This window comes from Monodelphis domestica, chromosome 2 (assembly GCF_027887165.1).
Source record: "Monodelphis domestica isolate mMonDom1 chromosome 2, mMonDom1.pri, whole genome shotgun sequence".
Lineage (NCBI taxonomy): Eukaryota > Metazoa > Chordata > Mammalia > Didelphimorphia > Didelphidae > Monodelphis > Monodelphis domestica.
This window is the reverse complement of record NC_077228.1, coordinates 286,659,284-286,675,972: the sequence shown is the minus strand read 5'-3', so window position 1 is coordinate 286,675,972 and position 16,689 is coordinate 286,659,284. Positions and strand designations below refer to the sequence as shown.

Below are 16,689 nucleotides of genomic sequence, written 5' to 3'. Positions count from 1 at the left end.
ATGAGTTATGAAGATAAAAAGAAATGATGTGTGTAAAGCACTTAGCACAATGCTTAGTACATAAAAGTTATTTAATAAATGCTTCCTTCCTTCCTTCCTCCCCTCCTTCCTCTCTTCCTCCTGTCTATCCCTTCTTTCTTTCCTCCCTTCCCTCCCTCCTTTCCATCCTCCTTTCTATCTTTCTTTTCTTCCTTTCTTATCTCCCTTCCTTCCTGGCATCCCTCTCTCTTTTCTTCCTTCTTTCCTTGTCTCACATCCAGTAAATTACCTAATTTTCCTTGTTTTTATCTCTATGATAACACTCACTTCTTTTTTTGAACCCTAACTTTATGTCTTAGTAACAACTCTAAGGCAGAAGGGTAAGGGCTAGGCAAATGGGGTTAAATGATGACTTGCCCAGGGTTACACAGCTAAGAAGTATCTGAGACTATATCTGAATCCAGGGCCTTTGGATTCCATGCCTGGTGTTCTATCCACTATGCCACTTAGCTGCCCCAATAGCACTTACTTTTAAGCCTTTACTACCACTAACACAATAATTGTAATATTGGACCCTCATTACCTTTCACTTATCCCACTGCAATATCCTTGCTAACTGGTCTTCTTCCTTCTACTCTGCCCTTTTTCCACTCCAGTTTCCATGGAGCTACCCAAATCATCTTCCTAAAGTACCCATATGGCTATGTTACTCATCTGCTCAAGACTTTCAGTGTTTGGGGCAGCTATATGGCTCAGTAGATAGAAAGCCAGACCTAGAGAGGAGAGGTCCTGGGTTCAAATCTAGCCTCGGACACTTCCTAGCTATGTGACCCTGGGCAAGTCACTTAACTAAAATTGCCTAACCCGTACCATCTTCTGCCTTGGAACTGATACTTAGTGTCAATTCCAAGACAGAAGGTAAGAGTTTAAAAAAATGAAAGACTTTCAGCAGATCAAACATACTCCTTAGCTTGGCATTTGAAGACCTTTATAATCTGGCTCCTCAAATCTGGTCTCAGAATTAAATGACTCATCCAGAGTCACACAACTAGTAAGTGTCTATTTGCCTCAGGTTCCTTATCTATAAAATGAGCTGGAGAAGGAAATGGAAAACCATTCCAGTATCTTTGTCAAGAAAAATCCCAAATGGAGTCATGAAGAGTCAGATAAGACTAAAACAACTGAACAACAACAAATATAATCTGGCTCTGGCTGCCTTTTTAGATATTAGAGTTATCCCTTCCACACCTGTCAACTCTGGAAAATCCTCATAAAATTTTTTGGCCCTCTCTTTGTATCAGAGAAGTCTGAGTTTGTTCTTTTTCCTTTATTAGGGTGCTTACAGTACCTAAGTGTAAATTTTGGGTTAAGTATGTATTTCTGAGTTTCTAAACTTTTTCTGTGTTATCTGTTGGCCTTCATGTGTCATCTACAACTTCTATAAAACTCCCAAAAAATTTCTGTTAATTACTTATGTTGACTCATGGGATATATTGAAACCATGACAAGGGAAGTTGCAGTGTCAAAAGGATAAGTGCATTCCCCTTCATACACGCTAAACCCCAATGAAATCAGTCCATTCCCTGTTCCCTGGCCTCAGCATTTCATCCCATCTGTGAGTCTCTGTACACATCACCTCCATGTTTGTTCATCACCTCCCCTCTAATGCTTTAGCCTCCTTCAAAGATGCTCAGCTTTACTCTTTCCATTCTTTATCACCTTAGTTGTTAGTATTCTCTCTTGCCTCAAATTTAAGCCTTGTTTTTAGGTATCTGTTTACATGCTCCTAGAAGACAAGGAACTATTCTTAAAAATTTTGTTCTTTTACCTTCAGCAACTCCTCACAGAGTAGGAATAAATGAAGTACTGGGTGAAATGAATGCCAGCTTTGTAGGAAGGCTGACACCTGTCCTCATCTGCCCCCAGGCCTCAAAGTACCTGCGTGGATGATGCGCCCACTCTCGAGCAGCAGCACAACATTAGCCTGCTCCAAGTATTCTGTTCGGTGGGTACAGAGCAGCCGGGTAGTGTGCCCCAGCAGGCCTAGAATACACTTCTGTACCAGGTGATTGGCGACATCAGCATCTACAGCAGCTAGAGGATCATCCAGGAGGTAGAGCTTCTTCTCCTAGGGACAGAGAGGGAAAAGAAATGTTATCGAGATCATGTGTACAGGCAGGGGGATGGGAATGACCCAATGGACAAGGCCTCTAAGACCTTTCTGGGAAACCTATCCCCCAAAAGAATGAGGGGAACAAGGGCCACTAATGAAGTAAGAAAGAGAAATTAATTAGACTTAAGAGGATCTCCTTATGATCAAGGGTAATTAAGTGACTCATGGCCAGCACTTATCTTTTGCTGAATCTAGGTAACTCCTTCCCAACAAATAAGGCCAAACATAATTATGATTTATTAAGTGCCTGCTATGAACCAGACACCATGCTACTACTCAACTGCAAAAAGTAAAAGAAAATGAGAGACAGCTGGGTGGCTCAGTGGATAGAGAGCCAGGTCTGGTGACAGGAAGTCCTGGGTTCAAATTTGACCTCAGACACTTCCTAGCTGTGTGACCTTGGGCAAATAATTTAACTCCAATTTCCTAGTCCTTACTGCTCTTCTGCCTTGGAACTAATACTTAGTATCAATTCTAAGACAAAAGTTAAGGGGAAGGAAGGAAGGAAGGAAGAAGGAAGGAAGGAAGGAAGGAAGGAAGGAAGGAAGGAAGGAAGGAAGGAAGGAAGGAAGGAAGGAAGGAAGGAAGGAAGGAAGGAAGGAAGGAAGGAAGGAAGGAAGGAAGGAAGGAAGGAAGGAAGGGAAGGAGGAGAAGGAGGGGGAGGAGGGGGAGGAGGGGGAAGAGGGGGAGGGAGGAAGGAGGGGGAGGAGGGGGAGGAGGGGGAGGGGAAGGAGGAAGGAAGGGAGGAAGGATCTGGGTGATAATACAGGACTCCCTTCTGTCAACCTCTCCTAAGCTTACCAATACCCCAACCCCACCCTTCTATCTTCTCACCTGGTAGACAGCTCGAGCAAGGGCAATTCGGGCCCGTTGTCCACCACTGAGGGTTACCCCTTTCTCTCCCACTTCAGTCTGGTCCCCATCAGGCAGGATCTGTTGGTACAGCAACATGATAGAGTACAAAAACAACAACCCCTCTTTGGATTTGGATCATTAGACCTGGATCTGAGACTCAATCTATAACATGCTAGCTATATGACCTGGGCAAGTCACTGAAATCTTTCTGTTCCCTTGTTTGTAAGACAGGAAAGCATCTGAATAGAAAATATCCTTTGTGCAGGATGAATAGGAAATTATGAAAGAAAAGCACAAGATAAAAAGGGAGATTGCCAAGACTTGCACTGGTTGGAGGGTATGCCCACAAAGATTAGGTAGGTGAGGGATCCCTGCAAATATCCATGAGATCAATACCAATAAAGCTCACAGAACAGCTACTGGGATCAAAGGAGATATTTTTCATGTGAAAAGTGCTTTGAAAACAGTCAATGTAGTAAATGTGCTCCACAGAAATGTAAGCGGCCTTGTTCCACAGGACATAGATAGGGAATGTAGTCCAATGGAAAAGGTTCTTGGGGTCATGAAAGACCCCCTTCTAGACTAGAATCCCACTTATGATTACTTACTAACTGGGCTCAAATCTGGCTCAGATCCTTCCCAGCTATGTGATCCTGGGCAAATCACTTAACCCAGAGGTTGACTATGGGAAAGTCACGTAAACTCTCTGAATCACTAGTTACTCATTTGTGAAATGCAGACAATAATATCTGTAGTTAAATGTGGGATTTGAACTCAGATCCTCTGACTATAGATCCAACTTTTTTTTTTCCTAATAGACTATATCTGTGACTTTGCTGGTATCAATGCAGGTCAGCATAAGCAAAATGATTTACCCAAGGTCACATAGCCAGCAAAACCTTTCTAATATACCTTTCTGCATCCCTCCATACCTACAGGTATGGGTTACCCTGTAGCCAAAACACCTGTACCAAAAGGAATAGGCACAGGATACCTCAAGCCTGAGCCATCAAGCCGTAGCGAGTTTTCAGGCTTATCCAGGGACAGAATGACAATGGCAGCAGTCCTAGAGTTCCTAGGGACATAACAAAGTGATATGGGGAGGGTCATGGAAGAGTTCTGGAACTTATTCTTCTCCTCCCCCTGTATCCCCAAGAATTCTAATAGCTTTGGTCCCACTTCTCTAGGGAAGCACTGACACTGCCTAGTCTCAGATAGAGTGAGGTTCAATCATTGAAATACCAGCCAAGCAAGTTAAGCAGGAGTCCCTGAGGAGCTGTAGCATCATGGTGCCAAAGATACTCATGCTGTGATACATGGGACTCCCAAAGTCCAATCTTACTTCCCTGGGCTCCTTAGTGTGTCTGGTGGGAGTACCTTCAGGGAGTGGGATAGGGCTGGGGGAGCCCCTTCCTAGAGAAGAAAGATGCTTGTCGGTCAGCAGGATTGAGGGCACTCACAGCCAGGTCATCGTGGAGGGCACAGGCCTCTAACACCTTCCAGTAGAGATGAGCATCAAATGCTTTCCCAAATAGGATGTTTTCCCGAATGGTGGCAAATTGGATCCAAGGTTCCTGGGTAGCCAGACCAAAGCCTTCAAGCCGATCAGCTATGGCGATCTGACCACTCAACCTACAGGGAGTTGGAGAGAGGGTGGGGGGAGTGAAGCATGAATAAACAGTTCCCTACACTTAACCCAATTCCAACTCTAAGTCCTTTTCTGCCTTTTTTTCTTTTTTTAAACTCTTGCCTTCTGTCTTAGAGCAATACTAAGTATTGGCTCCAAGGCAGAAGAGTGGTAAGTGCTAGGCAATGGGGATTAAGTGACTTGCTCAGGGTTACATAGCTGGGAAGTGTCTGAGGCCAGATTTTAACCTTGGACCTCCTGTCTCCAGACCTGGCTCTATCCACTCAGCCACCTAGCTGGCCCTAAGTCATTTTCTTCTAAGATTTTCCTGGAATGTCTTGCTCAAGATCATCTAGGTAATAGTGGCAAGGCTAGAATTCAAATTCCAGGTCCTTCAACTCCTAATCCAGCACCCCTTCCATGGGATCACACTGTCTTCTATCTTTCTCTATGTCAGTTCTCTATATCAGAGGCAGTTGGTGGTACAGAGGCTAGAGCACTGGGCCTGGAATCAGGAAGACCAAAGTTCAAATTTGGCCTCAACTACTTACTAGTTGTGTGATCCTGGGATGCAGCTGGATGGCACAGTGGATAGAGTGCCAGGCCTGGAATCAGGAAGACCTGAGTTCAAATGTGACCTCAGATATTTCATAGTTTTGTGACCCTGGGCAAATCACTTAACTTCTACTTGCCTCAGTTTCCTCAACTATAAAATGGGAATAATAACAGCACCTACCTTACAGGGTTGTTGTAAGGATCAAAGTAGGTAATATTTGTAAAATAATATTATTTGTAAAAAGAGCATTAGCACAGTGCCTGGCACATAGTAGATGCTATATAAATGCTTATTCTCTTCCTCTTCTTTCATTTCCCTCCCCTCCTTTTCCTCCCCTTCCCTACCCTATATTAGTAGGGCAATTAGAAATGACCCACTTTAGTAATGACCCACAGGATGTTGGGTTAGAAGGTAGCACAAATGATGCCTGGATTTTGGGTTCTGGCTTGAGCAGTTAGCTTTGCAGACACAGAGAGAACTCACTCCAGAACCATGAGCTTGGCCCTAACTACTACAAGGGATCACATGAACACCACTGCAGAGAGCAGGCTGGAGAAGATTCCAGATGGCTAGGTATAATATTATTTTGCATCCAATACAGGTATGTGCTTATACAATAAATGTCTATTGAACAGGAATCTTTGAACTCATTCCCCTCCAGAAGAATTTATACCTAAAGATTGCATTTTAGTTTTAAAGGAGAGTGATCCAGACCCCACTGGCATGCATCTAACTTCACATTCTTAGCATTTGTCAGTTCCTGCTAACTCTATTATGAATCCTCCCAGGAGGCCAGAAGACAAATCTTTTCTTATTTTATATCCTCCAACTGCCAGTGGCTGCATTCTCCTCCAGGAGGGCTTAGAATATAACAAGAGTCTTGTAAACCATTCTCCTGCTTTATTTCCATTTCCAAAACACTTTCTCACCCATAATTTAATTCCATTTCAAATGGAGTAATGAGTTCCTAGAAAGGGTCAGAGGAAAGAGGGGCAGAGAACTTGGGCCTCCACATTCACCAGAAGGCTCTCCAGCTTGAATTTCATTGCTCTCCTATCCCTTCCCCTTATCTTATGCTCCCTTCTTTCATCTTCCTCTTCCCCTTTTCCTAGCCTCCAAATGATTCCAATCTGCTTCTCCTTGAAGTTCTTACACAGGTCTAGGCCTCTTTTGGTCAATCCCCTTCTCAAACCAGTCTGTCATGTAAGACTGGATGGGCTGCAAGATAGAGGAAGTTAAGTGGGGAGGGAAAAGGGAGTGGAGAGGGTGAAGGAGGAAGAGCTGGAACCTGGTATTGTGCTTGGGGAGAGGCATCGGGAGCTATCAGCAGGTTACCTGTGGAGCTCTCCAGAGATAGCAGCCAGTAGAGAGCTCTTTCCACAGCCCACCTTCCCCACGATGCCCACCAGTGAACCCTGAAAGAAATGACCATCAGTGACCTGAAAGGTTGGAAGGCTGCAGAAGGCATAGGCTGCATTGCCCTCTCTTAGATAGCCCTATGGTATCCCCTCTGTCCCCTAAGCTATGCTAATAAAATAAAGATCAATCATATTCATTAAAAGTCTTACAGGAAAACAGATGAGCATTTATAAAGACAATGTCAATAGAGCTAGGTGGATTTTTATCATTTCTATGTCTATATCTTTATTTTGTATTTTCTTTCATATAAAAAAACAAACCCTTACCTTCTGTCTTAGAATCTATACTAAGTATTGGTCCCAAGGAAAAAGAGTGGCTAGGCAATAGGAGTTAAGTGACTTGCTTAGGGGTCACATAGCTTGGACCTATCTAAGGCCACATTTGAACCCAGGACCTCCCATCTTCAGGCCTGGCTCTCTATCCACTGAGCCACCTAGCTGTCCCTCTGTCCTGTCTTTTCCATTCAATTAGAAGCTCTCTGAAGGCCAGAATCATATTTTCTCTTCCTCTTTAATCAGACTGGGACTAAAATAATCTGAATTTAATAATTATTTTCTTTATCAGGCTCATTTTCTGAGGATAGAAATAATTTCTTTCTTTACTCCACCCTTGGCAAAATGGGAAATTAACAGTGTTCAATCCAGGGATTTCCATCCAGGTCCCCTGGCTTAAAACAAGTTGTTGACCAACTGACCTTCTTCACTTCAAGGTGAGTGATGAAGGTCTCCAGGCCTATTCCAATAGGGTCCCAGGAGAACATGGCTTCATGGAGCTGTAGTATAGTAAGCGATTCTGTGGGGGGATCTGAATACAGAGGGAAGGCTGTTATTTGAGTTGGGCTTCCCTACCCCCACCCTAGTTAATCTGCTTGACATTACACTGTGTCAGTGCCCTCCTATTCTCCATGATTTTTGGAATAGGGACAAAAGAGAAGGGAGAAGTAAGGCAAGTGGCTCCTCATGTGCCCTGATGCATGGGAGCCAACCCTGCCCCAAACAAAATGACCTTCTTCCAGTTCTGCCCAGCTCCCCACCTTAATTGCTCATATTCATATAGTACTTCCAGATCTCTTACCTTATTTGATTCTAACACAATGAGATAGCCATTATGATCCCCATTTTACAGACAGGAAAACGGGCCCAGAGACAATAGCAAAGTTTCAGAGGAGATTCTGATTTCCTGACTCTTAACTCAATTGCTCTTTCCCCTTTCACTGATCATGACACAGTTACAAATTTGAGACTAGTGTGAAGCCAGCAGGTCCCATCACCATCTCTTGTTGGAGGAATTGCACCTCCTGCCTCAACCAGCTTTATGTCATTGGGACCTCAAATCCCCAGTGGCAATAGTTTTGTCTGGTTTCAGGAGTTGTCAGCCCAATTCTCATTGCCTGGTGCTACTACTGCCTCCTCACCTCACACCCTACTTTCTTCTTCCCCATGATACCTGGACTATAGTAGGTCTGAGGATCATGGTCCGGGAGGTCGAGGAAGCGCTGTAGACGATCCAGAGATACTTTGGCCTCCAAGAGCCCATTGATCACCCAGGGGAAATTGTTGAGGGGGAGGATAAGCATGCCAACCAGTGCCAATGCTGTGAATACCTTGGAGAAAGGGGGACAAGAAGAGAGAGTGTCACCTGAAAACCTGAGTCAAAGCTATATAGCAAAATCTTCCCTCATTATAAACTATTATTGTGGGCAGTAAAAGGGAGGAAAGAATTCTACTCAACAACTCAATGCCTACTCAACAGGGGGGTCTTGAGGAACTGGGGGGGGGTGCGTAGTTATCCCTAATCCTAACAGTTTGAGGAAGGCTAGACCCATTCTCCTGAGGTATCCAGGTCATTTAGCAAATCCTAGAATCAGAGAATGTCAAAGATAGAAGGATCCTTAGCAATCATCTTGTCCAACAATCTCTTGTTTCTTGAAAGCTAGCCAGCTGCTTTCCCATCCTGGCAAAAATGGAGCCCGGTGGACCTCACTCTTAATTGGAAATTGCTTCTTTTCTCCTCTCCCCTGTACCCCCTTTTCTGGAATCATGAACACATGATCAGATCAAATCTTCCATGATAGGATATGTAAACCTATTCCTTTAAGGCCACACCACTTACCACCCCAAAAATGTCAAAAGCAAATTCTCCTTCCCTGGCTACTATTCCCATTTTGATGAGGTCTTCTCCTTCCAAATGTAAGCTCTGAGGGCAGAGACTGACTTTACTTTTTGATAGGCATTGAGATGCCTAACCCCCTTTCTCCCACTTCCCTTATCAGCTCTGCTTTCCTTTGTACCTGTTGAAGCTGCAAAACAAAGGCAGCAGTTCCACCTAATAGAATACTATTGGCTTACCATGCTGTGACCTGACAAATCCATGACGGATTTAATAATCTAAATTATACTGTCTGTACCATGCTAAGAACTATACAATCATGGGAACTAACTGCCTTCTCCCAAAACAGTCAATGAGACAAGTCCCAGATTACCTAATCCCTGTACCCCTACCTTTTCCAAATCCATAAAAATTCATGTCTCCCTCTGACAAAATAAGACCATTGGCTAGTTTTCTCAGTTTTGGGTCTCCCCCTTTGTCTTTACTGTGCCTAATAAACCTTGCTGAATCCTGCCCTACTCCAGTCTTATATTGCCTTGTGTCAAACCCCTGTCAGTCATGCTTGATTTATCTGTATCTTTAACACAAAGCTTGGCAGACAGCATACATTTAATAAATGGTTATCTATTCACTGATTCAATATTTTCCATTTAAAGATGAAAGCAGTGAGGTAGTACAATAGATGAGTGCTGGAGGCAGCTGGGTAGCTCAGTGGATTGAGAGCCAGGCCCAGAGACAAGAGTTCCTGGATTCAAATCTGGCCTCCAACACTTCCCAGCTGTGTGACCCTGGGCAAGTCACTTAACCCCCATTGCCTAATCCTTACTGCTCTTCTGTCTTAGAACCAATAACACAGTATTGATTCTAAAGCAGAAGGTAAGAGTTTAAAAAAGAAATAGATAAGAGTACTGGGGCTGGAGTCAGGAAGATGTGAGTTCATATCTAGCCCCAGGTACTTACTAGCTAAGTAACCTTGGGCAAATCCCTTAACTTCTGTCTGCCTCAGATGACTCAACTGTAATGTGGGGATAATAATATCTAGCCCACAGGATTGTTTTGAAGATCAAATGAGATAATAATTGTGATTGTATAGTAATTGTAATTGTAAAGAACTTAGAACAGTGTCTGGCACATCATGGACATCATATAAATGTCAGCTATTTATAATTATTAATACATTTAATAAATCTACCAATAATTATTGGTATTTTAAATAATAATAATAATTGTTGTTGTTATCATTATTAAGAACTAGAGACCACTGGAATTTAATGACTTCTTTTGTCAATTAGCCAAAACAAGTCAGGGACCAGAGGAGACTCACTTCAGGATTAGCTTCAGGCAGGGAAGAAGGGGACTCTGTCACTCTCCCCAGGCCCCAAACCCCACTTTTCCTTGGGATCTCCTGAACTTTGACCTCCACTATGTGCAGCCTTCCACCACACTCCACCTTCTATAGAGAATCCTGCCATTGTCCCACTGACCATAGCTCCCCATCAGGCTCCCCAGCTTCAATGCTGGGTGCTCTGACGTCTAAACCCTCACCTTGGTAGCAGTAAGCTGGTGGCCCATGAGGACATAGGTGATAAAGATGACAATAGAGATGACAACAGGTAGTGCAGCCCATAGGTACACGCAGGCTGCATCCAGGTACTTGATAACCCGCAGCTGCTGGAGTTCTTGAGCCCGATGTTTCTGTACTCGAGAGCTGAGTGTCTGTTCCCACCCACAGAACTTGATGACGCGAATGCCACACAGCAATTCTGTCATGAGCTAGAGATGAGGTCACAGGACACACAAAAGATCAAGAGACATCCAAATGGGAGAGGGAAGGAGGCAGGAAAGAGAGGCTAGAAACTACTCTGGTACATGATTCAGCGTGTTCAGAGCTTCTAGAAGGCACACTATATCTCACATATAAGGCATTGAGCATGCATAAAGTAGATGTGGTCTGTTGGGGATGTGGAAGCCACATCCCCAATAATTTATTTAAAATTTTAAAAATTTATTTAAAAATAAATGAATAAATAATTGAGAAGGGGCAGCTAGATGGCTCAGTAGATAGAGAGCTAGGCATGGAGTTGGGAGGTCTTGGGTTCAAATATTGTCTTTCTAGCTATGTGACTCTGTGCAAGTAACTTAACCTCAATTGTCAAGCCCTTTACTGCTCTTTTGCCTTAAAAACAATACTTAGACAGATATAACTATATCAGACTATTCACTGCCTTGATAGGAGAGGATGGTAAAAAGGAGAAAATCTGAAAGTCAGAAAACAGTTGTTAAAAATTGTTTCTACATGTAACTGGAAAAATAAAAAGAAATAAATTTTTAAAAGAACAATACTTAATATCAATTCTAAGACAGAGGGTAAAAGTTTTTTTTTTTTAATTGAGAAGCAAAGACTCTGAAGAATATTGCTGGAAAGTAGGTGGGGGTGTTTAGGGAGAGGGGACAATCTCTGCCACGACAGCCTTGCCTGGGGGGTTGTGGCCACTTACCTTGACTCGGGCATCCTTGTGTCGCAGCATAGCCTCATTCTTGGCCAAGATGCGGGTTGCGAGCACTTTATTAACAGGCACCAGCAGCAGCGCCAGGCCCAACCCGCCTAGGAAGGCCAGGCCTACCTGTTGGTAGAGCAGGTAGAGGGTGATGGACAGCTGCAGGGGCAGGCCCCAGGCCTCATGGAAACTGTTAGCAAAGTTAAGTAGTCGTTCAGAATCAGTGCCTAGAAGGTTCACCGCCTCACCAGCAGAGGGGCGATTTGGCCCCAGATAGAGGGTCTTATGGTACAGGGCCCCTAGCACAGCTCCTCGAGCCTGTAATGCCACCTTCCTTAACTCATACCCATATTGGTTCTGCAGCAAAGCACCCAGAACTGCTCCACCTGTGAGCCCCATAGCATAGAACACTCCTTGACTCAGGGGCTCCCGTTCATTCTCCAAGAACCCAACCAACAGTGAAAGAAGCAAAGGCCCAGAGAATCCTAGAAGGGTCCCTGTCAGCTTCAGGAACCCTAGTGCAAGGTAGCGTCGCCCCAAAGCTCTATACAGAACCAGCCACAGTTTAGCCCGGTCCCTGCAGTGTGCCTGGAAGAGGCGGGCAAGGTAGGCTGTCCGAAGCCTGTAGGGCAGAAGGCAAGCATCTTGAGGTTGACGGAGTTGTCCCCGGGCCCCCCGGGCCAGCAGGGGAGTCAGCCACAGGTAGAAGAAGCGTGAGAGCCAGCTTTCTCCATCCTCAGCCACCTCTGGCCTCTGTGGCTCAAGCAGGAGGTGGTCAGGGGCCTGAGACCGTGGTTGCCTCTGGCCCCTAGGCACTGCCCACCCCAGAAAATATGCCAGAAGTATGGTTAGCTGTAAGATTACAAAGCAGAATCGGAAAAGGGGTCCTAGCTGGATTGGGTTCAGGAGGGTCCCTTGCTGACAGTGCCACAACAGTGTCAGCACTGTGGCAGGGGCAGGTAGGAAGGCAGTCAGAGCCAAAATCAAAGGCCCACGAGAAAGTCTACCATGGGACAGAGCCAATGCCCGGAGTGCCAAGCCATGAGTGATCCAGGCTATTGTTGTTACACCTCCTGCTAGTATCTCTAACCCCAGGGGTCCAGGGACTGCCTTTGCAGGCATAGCAGCTGGGAACAGGTCCAACAATGGAAGAACTGACAACAGGAAGGAGGCAACAAGTCGAAGGCGCCAACCTGGACTACAAGGTGGAATGGAGCCTGGATACCTAGAGAAATTAGAGATGGGACAGAGGAAGGAAATTAATACTTCAACCCTTTCCACTTTAAATTTTTAAAAAATCCTTACCTTTCATCTTAGTATCAATGCTAAGGCAGAATAGTGGCAAGGGCTATGCAATAGTGATTAAGTGATTTGCCCAGGATCACAGAGCTAGGAAGTGTCTCAGGTTAAATTTGAACCCAGGACCTCCTAAATCCAGGCCTGGCTCCCCATCCATGGAGCCACCTAGATGCCCATCCCCAATCCCTCTTAATTTCAGTGCCTTCCTTCTGTTAATTATTTCCTACTCATCCTGAATATAGCTTGCTTTGTATATATTTGTTTTCATGTCAACTTCTCCATTAGATTATAAACTCCTTGAGGGCAGGGACTACCTTTTGCCTTTTTTTATTATCTCCAGCACTTAGCACAGTGCCTGATACATAGTAAATAAACACAATAAATATTTATTGTTTGACTAATTGAATTCACTCAGGGAGTCCTCTGAAAGGCAAACATAACTAGGTTTCTTGAAGCATATCTTAATATTTTGATTTATACATATTTTACCAACATATACACAACATGTGCACATACACACACCTGTTATATAAAGCAAAGTATAGCCATATCTAGTTCTAATGATTAGACTATAATCCTTACCTCCACAGTTAGACTTGAGAGCTTTACATATTTTTTTTCATTTTTTTCCCAAACCTTTATCCTCTGTCTTAGAATTGATAATAAGAATTGGTTGCAAGGCAGAAGAGCACTAAATGCTAGGTAATTGGGGTTAAGTGACTAGCCTAGGGTTACACAGATGGGAAATCCAGATTTGAACCTAGCACCTCCCATCTCCACAACAAATTCTATCTGCTGAGCTACCTAGCTGCCCCTTTACATATTTATTTTCAACAAGTACCCTAAAACATTCTTGCCTTACCTATTTACCCTATGGAAGATCAATTTAGATTTTTGATCTACTGATTTTTTTTTTCTCTGCTTTGCCATGCTATGGGAGAAATTAATTAGGAGAGGTATTCCAGTTCTACCATTTACTACCAGTGTGATCTTAGGCAAGCCACTCAAATTCTGGAGGGCCCCATTTCTAAGTCTCTTCTATCAAATCTATGATCCTCATAGATTAAAGGAAAGGATCTCCAGAGCTTTCCCCATTTGCAGTATAGATCAGTTGGACTGGGGTTACTTCCTTTAAATTTGTTAGTTTAGAAGCTTTCTGAAGAAGGAAACCTATCTGCTATTTCAGACTGACTAGTCTCCCCAGGTCAAGGCCTGGGTTCCTCCCCATAAGATTGGAAGCTTTCAACTCAGCAGCTTCTCTAGCTTGGGAACTTCTCTGACCTCCTTTCTCTGTTTCCATTCTCCCCACCCCATTCCCTGGTGAGCATTCCTTACTCTGAGAACTCATTTCAGCTTCTAACTACTGAGTGTTTTTAAGCAGAGCTAGGAGGAGTCTACAGCTAGCCAGAACCCTGATTTTATGTCCTGTACTTTTCTTCACCTATCATCTTTCTCTGTGCGTCAGATTCTAAGCATTCTGAGTTCAAGAGCACTGGGACTATGTTAATGACAAACTGGCCTAGTATTCTATACTGCTGTCATGATAAGTCCCCCCCCCCAAAAAAAAAGCACAAGTATGAGGCAATGAAAATTAGGTTGGAATGAATATTTCACCCAAATTTGTTACAAACATAAAAAATAATTTAGCATGGAAACAACATAAGGTAGGAATAGATTAAAAAACAAACAAACAGGGAAGGGATGGCAGCCTATACTGTGGAAGGGTTTTGTGAACCTTTCTTTACCCACCTTGGAGTGCCCATGTAGCAGGCACTGATTAAGGCCAAGAGTACATGGGCCAGAGAATTGAGCACCAGTTGGGTAAAGCAGTGTCCCACAGTGCCAGATTCCCAGAGTGGGAATGGCTCATCTGGGCTGGAATCACACAGTTTTATCAAAAACCTCTCCATCCTGGTTACACCTGTAGAGAAAAGGAGGATGGAGGATGAGGGAGGAGAATGAGATAAGAGGAGAGGTTTAGAAATCTGGACAGAAAAGGAAATGATTTCATCAGTTAGTTGGCAGGGGGAAGTCCGGAGAGACACCTCTCCCATTTAGAGTCTACTGGTTAGGTAGTCCAGGATTGAGGGGATACTCAAGGGAGAGTAAATAGGAAGCCAGAGATCCAAAGGTAGGTGAGCCCTAGGTCTGGTAAGAGGCACCCCTCACAGAAGTGGCAGGGAACTCTGCATCTGTGATTGGTGAAGTCAGATCATGGGGGCCAGAGATTCCTGGAAGGGAGGAGAAGCAAATATTATGAGAGTCAAGGAGCCTCAGGATTGATGGGGGTGATATAGGGAGGCCCAGATTTGAAAAGGCATGTACTGGGGTGGGGGTGGGAGGGGAAGGACCGGGATTCAGGAGTATGGGATGTCAAGAGGGGAATGAGTACTAAAAATCACGGATCTTGGTGGGACAGGAGGATCTGAGGTTCGTACAAATTGGTTAGATGGGGGTACACACGGGATGATGAGGAATCAAACTGGGGGCAGGAGTATTGGGGTGTCACGCACACAATTGCAGGTTTTGAATTGAAAAGTATTTTACAGGTCATCTAGTAGTCACATTTTCCTGATAAGCAAACTGAAGCCCAAAGAAATTAGACAATTTGCCCAAGATCGCCAAATAGGTAAGGGTCAGAGGTGGGATTCGAACTCTGCTTCTCTGTCTACGTACTAGTCAGCGTTCGTTCCCTCCTAGTGCCCGGTCTCTCCGCTCCCCACCCCCACCCCACCCGTGCCCCATCCGGGATCACGCGGTACCTCAGAGAGAAGGGGAGGGGGAAGCTTCCTCCTCCTGCGCGGTTCTTCTTCGCCCGGACCCCTTCTCGCTAAGATCCAGGAACTCCTGACCTGGGGCGGAAGCTTCCAGCCGGGCTCAGATTACCGAAGCACTAGGTCTTGGGCACGGGCACCCTCTGATGGCTGGAGGACTGCACACCGCCTTGCCTCAACCTTTCTCAAGTAGGCGCTGTATTCTACTCTGTGTGCGCGCGCCCGTCCACGTTTCTGCGCGCGCGCGCCCGTCCAAGCTACTCCCTATCCCTATCCCTACATAAGCTCGCTCTCGCCTTTGGCCCCAGGCTGATCCCACTGGGAACCCCTTGGGCATCAATTTCGGGAATGCCCTAGAGATTCCAATCTGCTTGTAGGAATGATTGCGTAGAATTTCTGCCTCTAAGATGTAACTGTGTGACCCAGGGCAAACCTCTATCAACCTCAGGATTTTTTCATCTAAGAAATGGGGCTAAAGATACCAGTAGCTTCTGCACGCGAGGATACCGGACTCCAGCTCGCAGAGGAATTGTGCCCCCTCGGAACTAGCTTGCACCTGAAAGGAGGGCATCGCCTGGAAGAAGTCCCGAGTAGTCTAATGGATATAGAGCTGGTCTCAGAGTCAAGGAGGCCAGGCTAATGGCTTTGTGAGACCTCTCAGGGCCCCCCAGTCAACTCAAAGAATAAAACAGCTGTTACCTACGTGAGAAAAGGCATCTGGGAGTTCCCTACAAGGATGAAATAACTGATCCAAACCCGCCCCCCCCCCAAAAAAAAGTACCTCCGTATGAGTTTGTTGGAAAATTTCAAATGAGATAATCTCAGTAAACTGCTTCAAAAGCTTTAAAATACTCCATGAATGTACAGAGACCGTTTGGTGTAATAGAGAGAGCTGAAGTTGGAGCCAGAAAGACTTGGGTTTGCAATTCTACTTATAACAATAATAATAAAAAAACATAATATATAATAATGTATGACCCTGATCAACTCAGCCTCAGGTTCCTCATTTGTAAAATAAGGATGTTAAACTTAATGAATGGCCTTTCAGATCACCTCCAACTTTAAATATAAGCCTAATATTATTTTTCATTATTATCATTGGTTTTATTAGTAACAAATAAAATAAATGAAATTTAATCTTTTCTGCTGAGTCAGGGAAAATCATGATTTCTCCTGAGAAGGTAAGGGTTTGGAAAAGTTGCTTCAGTCAAACATACACCCACATCCCAAAGCACAAAATCAGATTTTTTTAACCCAAATATTTGCAGTTCCTTTGACTTCCTCTTTTTAGGTAGCCAGGAAATACCCAAAATAATACTGATGTTTACATAATCCTTTAAAGTTTGCCAAAGCACAGTGAAATCATTTAACCCTAAGAACTCAGTTGTGTTTTAAAATAT

The 16,689-nt window shown here is 44.3% G+C and overlaps 1 protein-coding gene across 1 annotated transcript in view; it reads right to left on the bottom strand.

Annotated features, from left to right (window-relative positions):
- Positions 1–15,489, bottom strand: part of ABCC10 (ATP binding cassette subfamily C member 10) — a 37,720-nt gene extending 22,231 nt beyond the window's left edge. Inside the window, exons 1-10 of the mRNA XM_001365331.5 lie at positions 15,278–15,489; positions 14,265–14,436; positions 11,217–12,441; positions 10,264–10,491; positions 8,056–8,212; positions 7,304–7,413; positions 6,526–6,605; positions 4,468–4,639; positions 2,987–3,085; positions 1,918–2,107 (exon numbers count right to left, since the gene is read on the bottom strand). Coding sequence (XP_001365368.2) covers positions 1,918–2,107; positions 2,987–3,085; positions 4,468–4,639; positions 6,526–6,605; positions 7,304–7,413; positions 8,056–8,212; positions 10,264–10,491; positions 11,217–12,441; positions 14,265–14,425 — 2,422 coding nt within the window. The 5' untranslated portion in view covers positions 14,426–14,436; positions 15,278–15,489. The remainder of the gene's footprint in view (positions 1–1,917; positions 2,108–2,986; positions 3,086–4,467; positions 4,640–6,525; positions 6,606–7,303; positions 7,414–8,055; positions 8,213–10,263; positions 10,492–11,216; positions 12,442–14,264; positions 14,437–15,277) is intronic.
- Positions 15,490–16,689: the final 1,200 nt, after the last annotated feature.